Source organism: Brassica rapa, chromosome A08, assembly GCF_000309985.2.
Source record: "Brassica rapa cultivar Chiifu-401-42 chromosome A08, CAAS_Brap_v3.01, whole genome shotgun sequence".
In the NCBI taxonomy this organism is placed as follows: Eukaryota; Viridiplantae; Streptophyta; class Magnoliopsida; order Brassicales; family Brassicaceae; genus Brassica; species Brassica rapa.
In genome coordinates this window covers 8,077,499-8,093,143 of record NC_024802.2, presented here as the reverse complement: position 1 = coordinate 8,093,143, position 15,645 = coordinate 8,077,499, and the positions used below count along the sequence as shown (strand labels likewise).

Sequence of the window (15,645 nt, the reverse complement as noted above, 5' to 3'; positions counted from 1 at the left end):
AGATCTAGTTAGTCTTTTATAGTGGCCAGAATTTGAGTTCTAATTTTCCATTTTTAGTCTTATGATTTTGGGCATTTCTAGTTTTTCAGCCACCTTATGTATTTCGTTCTTGTATTTCATGTTTGAATTAATATTTAAGTTCAAATGAATAATAAGACTATCGGAGGCAATTCACAGAATGTGCACAATTACCAAATGCATCAAACAAAAGTAGATGATGTCATTAAAATTAAAAAGAAAAATCTCCAGAGTAAAAATGAAATTTAATAGATTTTTCACAATTAAAGAAAAGAGAGGTTTAAAGTAACACAAGTTTTATATTGTGTACAAAGCCTCTTTGTTTGTATACACCACTGTATACACCAAACCATCCTTTTTCTGTCTTGCATTGCCAATCAAAAAATCCAATGCACTACTTCAGGCAAAACCCAAAAAGAAACAGCAATAAAATTACCATTCAAACTCGTTAAGCATCATTATTATTCTCACCATCACCATCACCATCAACCTCATCCTTATCCGTATCCTCGTCTGCCTTTGTCAATAATTCTTGATCTTGGACAATTGGAGAAGACTCAGAAGCCTCATCAAGGGACAAGTTGGAGATTTCACCAGTAACAGAATTTGCATCGCCTTCGTCAGTAGCATCTTCTGAGACATTCGACTCTGTGTCTGATTGTTGCTGAAGGCTCCAGTACATGATACTAGCAGCCAGAATAAGCATCATCTTCTGGTTCACCTATTTCACGCAAGTAAATTGATTCAGAAATAAACCAGAAAAGCATTCAAACCCTGTTTCAATGAAGAGATGATATTACCTCTATGATATCCTCAGGCAACAAGAATATGGAGCATCCGAGCTTCCTTGCAACACTGATTATGTATGTAGCGTTCAACTTCTTGTCCTCCTCTGTTTAAGTATCAATTACAACCAAACAGAACTCATTATTTTAAACAGTACATGACAATTACAGGGAGTGAAGTTGAAACGTAATTGTTTTTACCTGTTTCTCCACTGGTAACGAGGCTCCAGTTGACAACTCTTGGCTCTACCGCAGTAAGAAGCTCCAGAAAGAAGATTCCACTTGACAGATTCTTGTCCTAGGATCAGAGAGAAGCATGCATCAAACTGTTAGGTATCTGAAGAATGGGTATCACAATCAAAACCCTAATTGGTTGACACTTACCCTGAAGCTCTCAGCCTGAGAAGTTCGTCCTACTCGTTTCACTTTCCTATTCGCCCAGTATAGAATATCGGCATCTGTAATTTCTTTACCTTGCGAGTGAGATCTCAAGTTCTTCAGAAGTTGGAGCATTGTATATCTCATTAGTTGCCACAGGAAAGCTGCATAATCATTGATGGTACATATTGTTCTACCGATTAAAATCACTTCATAAATGGAAGTGAAATATCTTATTAGGTGTGACATTCAGGAGAACTAACCGAGAAGGAGTTTCTTGTTTCCTTGGACAATGTCGTTACCAGCTACATTTACAAGGGAGAAGCGCAGCTCTTTCCCAATCTTAATAACTTCATTGCAGTTCTCAACCTTTTTGAATGGCATTTTTATGGGAGGTTTATTTGCGTGTTTCCAGTTGACCGAGCCAGGTGACACTTTATCAAGAACTTCAAGAAGAACCCATCTGAACGTGATGAGGCTTAGTTAGAAGATACAAGAAGATTAATAAAAAACAAATCCATAGCTTACCCATTCCTAAGATCCTCAAAAACATTGTTGACATAAGTAGCAGTTCCAAGACTGTTAATCCAGAGGCGGAAACATCTTTCTTCTCGTGAAGATTCCACATCATCTTTCACCATCTCAGCAAATGACGTCGACTTTGAACTGTCATCAGTCAATCCATTCCTGCAACCAAGAAAAATAGCAGGAAAAACAGATATTATTATCAGCTTTCAAACCACTATCATAGGCAAAATCAAATGAAAAAAAAAAACACCACATTTTATCACGCAACACCATTTTGACATTCAGATGATTAATAGTCCAAAACTCAATGCAAAGAGTTTGCTACTAACCTGTGTTGAAATATTTGGGCCACAAAGGCAAGGTTAAGATTTGCAGAGCCGTCGACAATATCCTTTGGAGAAAGGTATCTTTTACAATCCATCTTCTCAGCCTGTTCAAGAACCTTTTTGGCTCTTTCTGTGGGGTCTTTGGTCTCTAATGCCACATGTGAACTGTGTTCTGGAGCAAGAGCATTAAGCAGATACGCATATGCCTCACCGTCCTAAAGAAGATAAAAGAAAGGAATGAGAAAGTGGAAAAATGCATCAGTTTCAACTCAAGAGCAATGCTTGGTACCAATAAAAGAAGAAAGTGTAAGCAGGTTCAAATTACCTTAACATCAGAAGAAAAATTGGTAACTTGCTTTTCATAACCAGCTTTCTTGAGATGAAAATTCATCCATTTGAGCAATACTTTTTCAGGAGCCAGTCCCATGAGCTCCTCCGCATCCTGCAACAACCTCATGAAGATTTGATGTAGTTTCATCCTCATTGGATATATATATATATATATTACCTGAGTGTCGTCCACCAATTGGAAAAGTGAAGGAGTTTTCTTAAAATTGAGATCAGCCAGCATTTGAATCTGATAAAAAGAAGAACAAGAAGAGGAGTTAGTAAGTCGTATAACAAGTCAAATAGATTCCTATAACCTAGAAAAGGAGTACCTTAATAATCTGCGATATCAACCCAAGTACGAGATATGGCTGCAAAGGAAAAAGGGTAATTGAAATTGGTAAGTAATGTAAACAAAAGATAAATCTTTCAATGTAACTCACTCTTCCTTCAGCAATGTCCTGAGTTCCAATGTTGACGACAGTGCAGCCAATAGCTTTGGCAGAATTGAGACCTAGAGTAAGATTCTCATTCCTCTCCCATGGGTTGAGTATTTTCTTGGTGTTGATAGCTCTTTCGTCGATGGTCCCAGGAACAGCAAGATTTATAAGCTTACTGCATAAAAATAAAAAAAAAGGAACAAAGAATGACCACAAAAAGTAATACAAGGAGGAGGAAAGGCATATATTATATATATACCACAAAAGAACACCATCTTTAACAAGATCAAAGAAAGCATTGGTAGCAGGATCGATAGGAAGGTAAGACTTCAAGAAAGGATCATCCCTCAAGTAACTGTTGACATGGGAAACGTAGGAAGCCTTCTCGGATTCGTTAATGGCATGGTGAACAGTGGTGGTGCTAGTTTTGAGGAATGAAGAAGAAGAAGCCTTTGATCCTCCTGACTTTTCCACTCCTCGTGCTTGCACACTTAAATACGCCTATCAACACCGAGCAATGTAACACCCAACAAGGACTTGCTAGTTGCTAGTTTTAAAAAAAATGGATATCTTCAGAAACTCACCCGGAGGAAAGTCTCGAAATCGACTTCTTGATCAGAAGTATTGGAATAAGACTTGTCCAATACAGATTTGATCTCATCCTCATCAAAGGTGCCACTAAATGCGTTCAACTTTGCCAAGACAGGAGGTAAGTCTCCAACGGTGAAACGATCCAAGAGCGTTTTATTTGAGTTAAACTAATAACGAAAAGGATAGTTTAAAATTCTGTTATAGATGCTTCTGAATCAAAAAAAACAAAAAAAAACATCAAAAAGATTTGACCTTGGATTTAAGGGTACGTAACTCGACTTGTGTGAATTGGCTGTGTAACCATGGATCAGAGACCACAACACCTACGTAACTTGACATTTCCCCTGCAATATATACATGTGTCCCACAATCATATATCTTTTAATCGAAATAAATAGATAAAAGATGGATCAAAACTTTGAATCGACGATAACGTACGGGCCTACCTTTTTGAGACGACGGGATTGGGTGTTCGGAACTCAATGGAACTAACAGATGGAATGCGATATCCTTGTTCCAAGCTTTTCAGATGGGCGAAACTATGGAAGAAGAAGAAGATGTACCCCACGATGACTAATGATGGCGAAGCGTTGTATTTTTATTTTTTTATTCTTTCTCCCTCTTTTCCTCCAACATTTCGGGTGCAAAATTCATTATTTATAAAAGTCTTAATATATGATTATTTCATTCATTACTTAATATCATTAATGACTTCATATATAATATTTCTAGAAAAACTAATATTAATAATAAATCAAGTTTATGAATTTAAATTTTATTTTAGTCATAACAAAATCTGTTGTGAAAAATCTAATAAAATCTTACTACAATTTCAAATATGTTTTTATAAAATATTGCATAAATGAATTTTGTTATCCTTTTTTATTATTTGAGGAGCATTAATTTGAATTTAACCTTCCTCTCATGTGTTATTAACAAGAATGTCATTTCCTATGTGGCAACACTATAATCACTCTCACCACTATTAATTAATTGTCCTCTTTTCACTAGACTATTTACATAGTTTGCCATTACACACTAGACTAACATTGTTCTCATATATTATGCTTTATATCTAACTCACTTAAACATTCGCGAGATACATGTATGGTTAAGTCTTGGTTTTTTGACGATTATGGTTCTTTGACTATTATGGTTCATATAATCATGCCGAACAAAATTACTAACATCTTATATGTTTAACATATAATCATTTTTGGTTCTGTGACTATACTTCAATAGCAACCTTACATATATATTTATTTTTGCTTGATAAGAGCACATTCGTCGATGAAACCGGCGGTTTTATTTGGTCTGGCCGTGATTAGCTGACTTGGACGAACCTTTGGGTCTATTGAGTTGGTCATTTAATTGGTGCAGCCATCACAGCTATTGCATATTTACGTAGGTTTTCTACTTCGGTATCAACCTCAATTGTATATTTATGTATTACGTATTATGCTTTAGAACTATAATGTTAATTGTAGTCGAATATAGATTAAATTGTGTATAAAATGTATCCATAGCTAATGTGAGGTTTTGGGTTTTAATATATACGTCGATTCAATGGACTATTAGTTGATAGTATTAGCATAAATTAGATTATAATATACTATACGTCATTGACATATCCAAGTCATTTGTCTAACATAAATTAATGTTGATAGTATTAGCATAATCAAACGTAAAATATGTATTTTGAGCTAACTTAACTGGGTATCTACGTCAAATCGAGTCCTTACTCCTTACATAATTACTGGTTGTATATATATGAAAGTTTGATCAAGTTTCTAAAATTGATTGTATATAACTGAAAGTTTATCAAAATTTTAAAATTTTATAACTATAGCACACGGTTAATAAATGTAGATATAATAACAATTTTAAAAATAGAAAGTGAGATATATAAATTGATACGGAAATTAAGTTTGTAAAAAAAAAAGTTGATTATTTTCCAAAATTTTAAAATTTGGCACACGGTTATGAAATTTGGGGTTATCGTCCCAGTTTGTTTCTAATTGTCTTTACCTTATTTGATATGGTTTGATTTAATATATTTTGTGTTAAAGCAAGTTATAATTCTTAATTGGAGCGCAAGTAAAGTTACTGTAATTAGTGAAAATTCCTATAATCAGGGAGATTTGATTTTATCACATTAACTCCAAAGATTACCGTCTGCGATAATCATACGTACATAAATACCAAACCTTGGACACATCTCCTCATCACAGTCTTATTCCGACATCAAACTATCAAAAACCATTCTTTCAAGCAAAACACAAATGACAAGCTTCAACTTCGTTGTTGATTTGAAATCTTTTAAGATGATGTGAAGAGTGAGGGTGAGCACCATTCGTAATCATGTGCCAGAAATCGATGCTTTCAAAAAGAGTTATATCATTTTCTTCTTTGGAATTCTTTGTTATTTCTCTATATAGGATTAAAAACCAGGAGTCCTGAAGAAACTATTCACACCAGTTGTGCTTTTATCAGTTTTTTTGTTGTTTCTTTTATATTTTATAATTATATTACTTTTGTTACATTTCATATTTTAATCATATTTTTATGAATTAAATAATAATTATATTGCCTATGTTTTGTTTTATCTTAAACTCATAATAAATTTATATTAAGTATTTGCTTATTCTTAAAAAATATTTTCGATTATCTAAAATTTGATATTGGGTAAAATTGCGGGTTCACAAATAATTAGCATGTATTTATTTATTTATTTTATTTTTTAGAAATAGCATGTATTTATCTTTAACATAATTTAACATAACACAAAAAAAATGCGACGAAATATGAAAAGTTTCAAAATCAGAATTGATTATTGATTTGAGATTGATTGATTTTTCAATCAAGCCGCAACCTTTGTTTCCTTCTATTAAAACTAAGAATAAAATGTTTTCTAATTTTGAAAGATCAATTCGCAAATGGAGTAATAAAACGACTATCACTTTGTGTGTATTATATCTATTAAATTAAACAATATGATTTTTTAGTTCATTCATCCTGCGCAAGGCGCAGGTTACCACCTAGTTAGTAATATAATACTATCTACTATATTGTCGGCAAATTCATTAGTAACTTAACATATCTTATTTGATATTTGACTTTATCAATCAAAAATATAGTCTTTTAGAAAATTGCAACGAATATCTATTCTACTAATTTAAAGTTATATTTTTAAAATATTCTTTTGTTCATGTGTTTATTACAATTTACACCATTGATATTAGATCTTTATCTAGGGTCTTCGTTAATGTCAATTTAATCATTTTATATCAACATCAACCTATTTTGTTTCACTATGGACCAAGATGCATGATATAGAATATATATCTTTTTGTTTAAGAAAGCCGGATAAATGTCTTCCGGTGTAAATGTTTCGGTGTTTTATGAAAGAACCAAGCATACATTGAATTGGACTGTCATAAATTAAGACAAAGGTGAAAAAAGTAGCAATTCTACCATGCTACACAAGGAACTCAAATCAAATAGTTGACATATACACCAAAGCAGCCACCACCGAAGTTTGTGAGTTCATTCATTGGAAGCTTGGACTCATAGACCCATCTCAGCTGCAAGTCTCTATACCATGAAGTCTATACTCTCTTTTCTAAGTTTGGTTTTGCCCAAGTGGTTTATTAATGAGTTTGATCTTTATGGTTAGTTTTAGATTTGATAGGCCTGTTGGTATAATCTCCAAAGGTGACACCCTTAAATAGGGGTTCGACACGCACCTGACACCTATTTTTAATCTTTATAAAAAAAAGATCTTTATGGTTCCAAGCTTGATCTCCAGAGTTCTTATGGTCAAACTTGAGGAAGAGTGCTAACTGAACTTGCAAGAGTAAGGAGACTTGGACAGCTAAAGATGAGTGAGAAAGAGAATCATTTCTTAACTCGTTTGCTAAGGGTTTTCAGGTGGCAGTAGCTGAAGAAAAGAGATATGAGAAAGCTCTAGATGAACCTGTTGTCCAACAAATCAACCTCGACCAGCTACAGTTTGAGGCTAGATTGCTGAGATAAACAGGAGACATCAAAGAACTAACCAAGCTTTCATTAAAAAAAAAAGAACTAACCAAGTTAATGTTTTATTTCATGGTTTTGAACAACATGCATGTAGAGTTGCTGGATCTGCTGGACGAGATCCCTAAGACCTATGATGTAGTTAGGAGTTTTCAACGCTCCTAAGACAAATGATGTAGTATAAAAGATTATCGAACCAGTTCTGAGAGTTATCAAAGCACCGAGAATGCAAGTAATCACTTAATCTAAGTGCAACCAATGATTTAGATGGGCTTTTAAACTATGACTAACTAAAAGATATAACTAAATGATACTTTCTTAACTATTGGAAAAGAGAACTCATGGATATAGGGATTAGACCTCGGGTGATCGAGTTTCGAACTAAAGATGGCAAAAGATCAATCAATCTATTAACCTTAAGCTTAGACACAATCCTAAACAAACTCTATGTCTAGATGAATGTTCATTTACTAACATAATTCAAACATCAAATGTCTTTGGTTGAATGATATGAAAGCAATCATAACTAGCAAGTCCAATGGCTATCTTAGCACCTCTAACAACAAATATCTTTGGCAAAGTATGCTAAAAGCTTAGAAGAGTTGTCTCGGGCATTTCCTCGAACACCTTTCGGGTGAGAAATGCCTAAGGATCAACTACTGAGTGGCCAACTCAGAAGATGCATTATGTTCACTCTACTAGCAAGGAAATATGAATGATCTACACTAAAACATCCTAGTTCTAACCTAATCACCCTTAGTCTCTCTAACCCATGAATTCAAAAGGTGATTACTCACTAATCTCCATGATTCCTCTTAAACCCATGTTGGATTTTAGATTAATCATGTAGAGAAACACAGAAAATAGATAAGAACACAGAATTTCAATAATAAACTGATCAATTGATTCAAAGAGATGACTTTCCAAAGGTTTTTGGTGGTTTTTCTAAGAACAAAGATGATCCGCCTCCTGGTGGCTTACAGAGTATTAAAACATAGGTTTATAAAATAAAAACGTGCATAATGAAATGACCAAAAGGCCCTTGAGAAATCATAAGTTCGAGCAGCATTAAGGCGCGCAGCGACCTCAGCTCGTCGCTCCGACAAGTCGCTCCAGGCTTCGGGAGCGACCTCGCTGTGTCGCTGCGAGAGGTCGCTCCGGACTCGTTCTCGCGTCTCCGAGTGATGAAAACGCGAGCGACTCCTCCCTGTCGCTCTGGTAAGGTCGCTCTGATAGGGAGATCAGAGCGACTTGGTGGTGTCACTCCGGACTGGTCGCTCCCATGCGTTGCTCACACAATGACCACTTTAAACACTTCTTTTGAGCTCCAAATGCACCCAAATGTCTCCAAGAACTCCATGTGGTACTCCAATACCTGATAAGGACTCATGTATGCAAAATGCAACCTAAACATGGCTAAATCCTAATCTATATGATCAAAATGCACATGGGTGAATGGATAAAACAATAGAAATATGCAAGATATCAACTCCCCCAAACTTGTTCTTTATTTGTCCACAAGTGAACTTTCTAGAACTCATAGGGAGAGGGGTTTGAAGGTGGGAGCTCATAGCCAAAAGAGACACAACTAACAAGCACAATTAGCACACTCTCTTATTACACTCTAGCTTCTCTAGGCCTATCTCAACTCCTTTTTGCCCCTACACTCATCATCAAGCATCCACACATTCAAATCAACCAACTCTCACATTCATTAAGCATAAGACATCAAGTGAATTCTTGCAAATGGTCAATTGGTCCAAATCATTTGGTTGAGTAAAGGGAAGGCTTTTATTCAAGTGAGTCAAAAGGTTCAAAATACATGATCTTTTAAAGTGGTTGACTCTCAAAACAAGTAGCCTTGACATTGCACACAATATATCTAAGAAAGGGACCAACTCATGCATACAATGCTCAATCTCCATTGTTCTACCATTTTCCAAACATATAAGTTACTCAATCACTCCCCAATGTCAAACCCAACTCACACCTCTCACCAAAAGATTCTAAAAACATCAGCTCTTTTTCCTTGAAATCTATAAGGGATTTTTCACAACCTCAAAACGTCTCTTAGCTCCTAACAACTTTGTTAGCCCCCTTTTCTTTCTTTTTTTTTTTTTTTTTTGTCGTTTTCTTTTTTTTTTTAGGTTGGGGGCCAAGACTTTTCAAAACTTGAGCTGAAGGTTCTCTACTTATCCCAATAAAATAATTCACTTAAGCACAAAGAGTCTATTCTTTTCATTTTTTCATTTCTCCCAAATCATGATCACAACACTCACCCCCCCCCCCACCTATAGCTAGACAATAGAGTGTCCAATCTAGCAAAAATGAAGATCAAGCATTGTCGTTCCCGATACTCTCAACATTATGCACATGTAAGACTTTCCGAAAAGGGCCTCACTCATCAAACAATGAAAGCTTAAAAGGAAGGAAAGGTTTTGGGAGTGGTCTACCACTAGAGTTTGTCAAAAAGATTGGCATAAAAGATGTGACAACTCAAGTGTGTATAGCCATGACTCAGTACACAAGGGACCCTAAGCAAGAAGCATTAAGTTCATTCAGTTCAAATAAGGTTGTAGTTGGCTTCAAAGACTGAGTTTCAGCAATCAACAAGTTTCAAGAAGAGTTTTCAAGGCTCGAAACATACAAGTCTTTTCGAGAGGTGCATAGCTACTCAGGTGCAACGTAGTGTTCTTTACAAGGCATTTAAAATCATTGCTCCCAATGCAAGTGAATGCAACCTATATGCTCTAGACTCTCCTAAAAATGCAAATGATGCAAAGTAAATGAAAAAATCTTTTTTTTATGCAAATAGGTGTGCAATGCATGACTCCATGAAACACAATCAAAACAAACATGATCAAATGCTTGGTACCTCCCCCAAACTTGAGTTACACAGTCTCTGTGTTGTCAAGTAAAGAGAGAGATACCGAGAAGAAAACTAATATGCAAAAAATGAAATGGTATATACAAGGGAGAGAAAGAAGTACCTCCTATGGATAGTAGGTGGGGGCAGATGCCCCAGCATCGTCGTCATCAGGTGGGAAGGTGGTGTAGTAACCACCGGATGCTGAACCGGAGCCTCCATACCATGGCTGGCTCTGAACCTCGTCAATCTCGTCCTCACTGTCAGAAGAAGCGAGGGATGGGGATTTGTTACCGGAAGTGGAAGGTTGAGTGAGTGGGTTCCTCCACTTATGCTGAATCTGCGCAGCAGTGAGGGGGAAGCCAAGAGCATCAGGCGGAGGTGGAGGCTGGGGGTTTGAGGTGTTCGCGAAAGCGAAATCGGCTGAGTTACATCCAGCTATTCCTCTCCTAGTTAAGACATCAGCTACTTTCTTCATGAACTTGGCTGAAGTCTTTGCCTGCTTCTTTACAGTCTTGCTGAGCGCCTTGCACTTATCCTTCAGCTTTTCTATCGTTCTGTCCTGAGCTTTGTTCCACCTCTGGAGGCGACCAATGTGGTCATGAGCATCACGGAGAACTCCAGGGGGAAGGACTCCGTCATGGGGCTTGAAGTAGTAGCGCGGAGGTCCATAGATATGCTCAGATGTGTCTGCAACAGGCGAGTCAGGTTGTGTAGGGACACTCCTTCTCCTTGATGGAGCTGCTTGAATTGGATCGAGAGGCCCGTGTTCTCCAAGAAAATACTCATGGGGAATGTTGAAGCTGATAGCTCCATGTATCTCTAAACTCGTCAGGTTCCGGTTTGGAAGAACCACCTCGACTGGCTCGCCCTGCAAGTAGTAGTGGTAGACGTAGTCCTTCCCATACATCCCACTGAAATAGGTGGCAATCCTCAAGTAGGTGCCATCAATGAACCTAGGCCCCGCTGCGTCCTTTCCCAAGGGAACATTCAGAAATTGGAGCAGTGGTGTGATCATTCCGCCTATCCCCATCTTTGGGCGCGAATCAGTGGTGTACCACGCCCAGTCTCTGTAGTGCTGGAGACGGCCCACAAAGAAACTGACCATCCCAAAGGTAGCATAGATGTTAGTGCTGGGAAGGGGTAACACTCCAGGTTGAGCGTAGGGATGGATAGCCGGACAGAGCAGTCGCATGTCTTCCTCAGTAACCGTACCAGCTTGCTTCCGTGGGTAGAAAGCATGGACTAGCATCCTGTGGAGGTAGCATACAGACGAGTGTCGGATGTGTGAGTTCTTGTCAGCCCCGGTAGAATGTCTGTTTCCAGTGATCAACTTCCAAAGCTCTGTGGGGAGGTTCTCACACGTGGGTAAGGAGTGGTCTTCTAGGTCTTGGAACCCCATGACCCTCCCAATGTCCTTGAAGTTCATGTTGTATTCTCTTCCATTGACCTTGAACTCGATTTTTCCCCATCCTTGCCTCACATGCGGAGTGTCGTGGTAAGTGACCACAAGAGAAGATAAGAACTGGCAAGTGACATCTTTGTAGAAAGGATAAGCCATTGTGAGGAGTTTTGGCATTTTCAAATGTCCCAGCATCGCCTCAATATCAGACTCAAGACCCAAGTCCTTCAGCAAATCAAGGTCGGCGAACCTGGTTGGAGCCCAAGTGACCCCATTCTTCAAATGATCATATAGTTCCTCCACTGATGGAGTTTTCGCCCTGTCTCGATCAACAGCAACCCCTTTTCCTTTGGACATCTTGGCTTTCTTCGTAGGTGCATGTTCATCACCACTCTTAGTTTCACTCTCTTCATGAGTGGGAACTGCTACACTTTTCCCTGCCCTCTTCTCATGTTCTTTTGATTTCCTTGCACCCAAAGTCTGCTGTCGAACAGTCCTCTGCGTCCCTGAGCCAGTTGGCTCGCAGGCTAAAGCTTTTCCTCTTAGTGCAAACTCTTGTCTTTCAGCTTCTTGCCTCTCAGCTTCCAACTTTCCCTTTGTCTTCTTAACCATTTTCACCTGAAAAATTTAAAACTTGAAAAGGGATAAGTAGATGGAAGTAAAGAAGGGCAAGACTTTGCAAGTGAAAATTTCAAAAGCGAACTTAGCAAATGAATTATCAATTTAAACTTAAGTTCAACACAATGCAACAATTCTCACTCTTGTAACACCTTAACGCATCTAGTTCACCCACAAACACACCCAATTAAGGTCAAATTCGAAAACCCCCAAATCCATGAACCCTAATTTTGCCAATTGCAAATTAAACTCAATTTCACCATTAATTCAACAACCCAACTTGATAGATAAGCTTTCCCTAGTCTATTTCACCACAATCTAGCAAGAAAATGACCAAATTTCGATTTTCAAATCCTAGGGTTCATGGACCTACGAATTTGAATTCAAAAACTCAATACCTTGCTTTGGATGAAAGGAAATGGTGAATGGGTGGTGAGGAATAGGCTAAAGGGGCGAAAGCTTGGATTTAGAAACAAGAACTAGTTGATTTGGGTGAGAATTGAGAAAGTTTTGGGATACTTGGTGTGGGTGAGTTTGAGAGAGTTTGTGAGTTTGTGAGAGGAGGGGAGAGTGAGAGAGATGGAGTCGCAGGGGTTGGGTAGGTTTAGGGTGTCCGGTTCGGTTTAGGTAGATTTAGGATTGGTTCACTCGAATTGGACCGGGTTTAGAGATAGAAGACTTACCTGAACCGGGTCTGGAGCGACCTCAAAGTGTCGCTGCGAGAGGTCGCTCCCGGGTCGTTTTCTCGCGTCGTCATTCGTCAAAAACGCGAGCAACCTTGGAGTGTCGCTCTCGAAACCTTGCTCCCAGCTGGAGCGACTTCGAGGTATCGCTGTAGGACGTCGCTCCATGTCAGTTTTTTGAGCTCTGTTTCGTCGAAAACGCGAGCGACTCCGAGGTATCGCTCCCGTAACGTCGCTCCCAGCTGGAGCGACTTCATGTACTCGCTCTGAGAGGTCGCTCCGAGAGTGTTTTTGGAGCACAAAACGTCTTTAAGCCGAGCGACCTCGATCTGTCGCTGTGGCTATGTCGCTCCCAGCTGGAGCGACCTTGAGGTGTCGCTGCGAGACCTCACTCCCATGCACGACTCTCACTCAACCCTGAATCGATCAAGTACCTGCATACGACTTCTCTCTTTCTCTTTTTTTTTTTTATGCAATAAGATGAAAATGAAAAACCAATGCAATATATACAAGGATACGCATGGGACTTCCTCCCAAGTGAGCTTGTTTTAAGTCTCTAGCTTGACTTTGCCTCTTTTTGAATTAGGCCGGGGTAGGATCAGACAGTGGAGTTGAAACCCCATCTTCCTCTGGTGCAGTAGCCATGTAGAGCTTAACCCTTTGTCCATTGACTGTGAAGTCTCTTCCATCAGTGCTCCACAAAACTATTGCTCCATATGGCTTAACCTCCTTGACCTTGAAAGGACCGGACCACCTTGACTTAAGCTTTCCTGGAAACAACTTCAGCCTAGAGTTGTAGAGAAGAACTTGATCTCCTTCTTTAAACTCTCTCTTCAGGATATTCTTGTCATGGAAAGCTTTAGTCTTCTCCTTGTAGATTCTTGAGTTCTCAAAAGCATCCATCCTTATCTCATCAAGCTCATGTAGCTGAAAAAAGCCTTTTCTCCTTGGCACTCTTGATGTCAAAGTTCAGCAACTTTATTGCCCATAGTGCCTTGTACTCAAGCTCCACTGGCAGATGACAAGCTTTCCCATACACTAGGTTGAAAGGTGTGGTGCCCAGTGGTGTCTTGTATGCTGTCCTATAAGCCCAAAGTGCATCGTCAAGCTTATTGGACCAATCCTTCCTTGTGATCCCCACAATCTTCTCCAGAATAGATTTGATCTCCCTGTTAGAAATCTCAACTTGGCCACTTGTTTGGAGATGATAAGGAGTTGCCACCTTGTGCTTCACACCATTCTTCTTGAAAAGTCCCTCAAGCAGTTTGTTAATGAAGTGGGAACCTCCATCACTGATCACAACCCTTGGGACTCCAAACCTTGGAAAGATGACGCTCTTGAACAACTTGGTTACAACTCTAGCATCATTGGTGGGGCTTGCAATAGCTTCCACCCATTTGGAGACATAATCAACAGCCACTAGGATGTATTTGTTGCCAAAAGATGATGGAAATGGTCCCATGAAGTCAATACCCCACACATCAAACACTTCAACTTCAAGGATTGGATTTTGAGGCATCTCATTCCTCTTGGTGATGTTTCCTCTTCTTTGGCAAGAATCACACTTCGAAACAAAGTCTTGTGTATCCTTGAACATATGTGGCCACCAGAATCCAGCTTGTAATACTTTTGCAACTGTCTTGAAGGTGGCAAAGTGGCCTCCATAGGATGATCCATGACACTGTGTAAGGATCCCATCAATCTCCTCATTTGCAACCACTCTCCTATAAAGCTGATCCTTGCAGAGAATTCAGAGGTAGGACATAGCCCACAAGATTCAATAGTTCTCTTCCTGTGGCTAGGTAGTTCACCAAATCAGCATACCAAGGTTCTTTCTCCTCTGTTACTTTGACTTCTTCCAGCTTCCTACCAGTCTCACAAACTGCTATCACAGCTTCAATAGCCATGATCTGCTCCTCAGGAAGTCCTTCGTCAATAGGGATACCAGACTCTACCCTCAACCTGGACAAATGATCAGCTACTCCATTCTCAACTCCTGGTTTGTCCTTGATCTCCATATCAAACTCTTGGAGCAAAAAGATCCACCTCAAAAGCCTGGGTTTTGCATCCTTCTTGGCCAAAAGGTGTCTCAAGGCAGCATGATCTGTGTAGACAATGACTTTAGACCCAACCAAGTAGCTCTTGAACTTCTCAAAGGCAAAAACAATTGCCAGCATCTCTTTCTCTGTTGTGGCATACCTCATCTGAGCATCATTGAGGGTTTGGCTGGCATAGTAGATCACATGGGTTTTGCCATCTTTCTTCTGCCCCAAAACAGCTCCCACAGCATAGTCACTAGCGTCACACATGATCTCAAAAGGGAGATCCCAATCAGGTGGTTGGACAATTGGAGCACTGATGAGTTCACCTTTCAGCTTCTTAAATGCTTGTAGACATTCCACATCAAAACTGAAGGTGGCTTCCTTGCACAGCAGCCTGGTTAAAGGTCTAGTGATCATGGAGAAATTCTTGATGAACCTCCTGTAGAAACCAGCATGACCAAAGAAACTCCTGATGTCTTTCACTGTCTTTGGTGGGGGCAAACCAACCATAACATCGATTTTGGCTTTATCCACCTCAATCCCCTTCTCTGAAATCTTGTGTCCCAGCACAATCCCTTCCTTGACCATGAAGTGACACTTCTCCCA

The 15,645-nt window shown here is 39.0% G+C and overlaps 3 protein-coding genes across 3 annotated transcripts; all 3 read right to left on the bottom strand.

Moving 5' to 3' along the window:
• Positions 1-209: 209 nt before the first annotated feature.
• LOC103833692 (fimbrin-5) lies at positions 210-4,078 on the bottom strand. Its single transcript, XM_009109764.3, has 15 exons — positions 3,840-4,078; positions 3,646-3,737; positions 3,387-3,560; positions 3,062-3,303; positions 2,806-2,977; positions 2,695-2,733; positions 2,544-2,612; positions 2,361-2,477; positions 2,039-2,250; positions 1,710-1,868; positions 1,445-1,644; positions 1,188-1,345; positions 1,005-1,101; positions 819-910; positions 210-739 (listed from the first exon to the last, which is right to left on the bottom strand). Exons 2-15 carry the CDS (start codon positions 3,730-3,732, stop codon positions 467-469), a joined length of 2,091 nt encoding a protein of 696 aa, XP_009108012.1. The 5' UTR covers positions 3,733-3,737; positions 3,840-4,078; the 3' UTR covers positions 210-466.
• Positions 4,079-10,195: 6,117 nt separating this feature from the next.
• Positions 10,196-12,847, bottom strand: LOC117127097. The gene is made up of 2 exons (XM_033276370.1): positions 12,713-12,847; positions 10,196-12,314 (listed from the first exon to the last, which is right to left on the bottom strand). The coding sequence occupies exon 2, from the start codon at positions 12,306-12,308 to the stop codon at positions 10,422-10,424; it is 1,887 nt and encodes a 628-aa protein (XP_033132261.1). The 5' UTR covers positions 12,309-12,314; positions 12,713-12,847; the 3' UTR covers positions 10,196-10,421.
• A 732-nt stretch (positions 12,848-13,579) lies between these two features.
• On the bottom strand, positions 13,580-13,900 carry LOC117127497. The gene has a single exon (XM_033278037.1). The coding sequence runs from the start codon at positions 13,898-13,900 to the stop codon at positions 13,580-13,582; it is 321 nt and encodes a 106-aa protein (XP_033133928.1).
• Between the last annotated feature and the right edge of the window lie 1,745 nt (positions 13,901-15,645).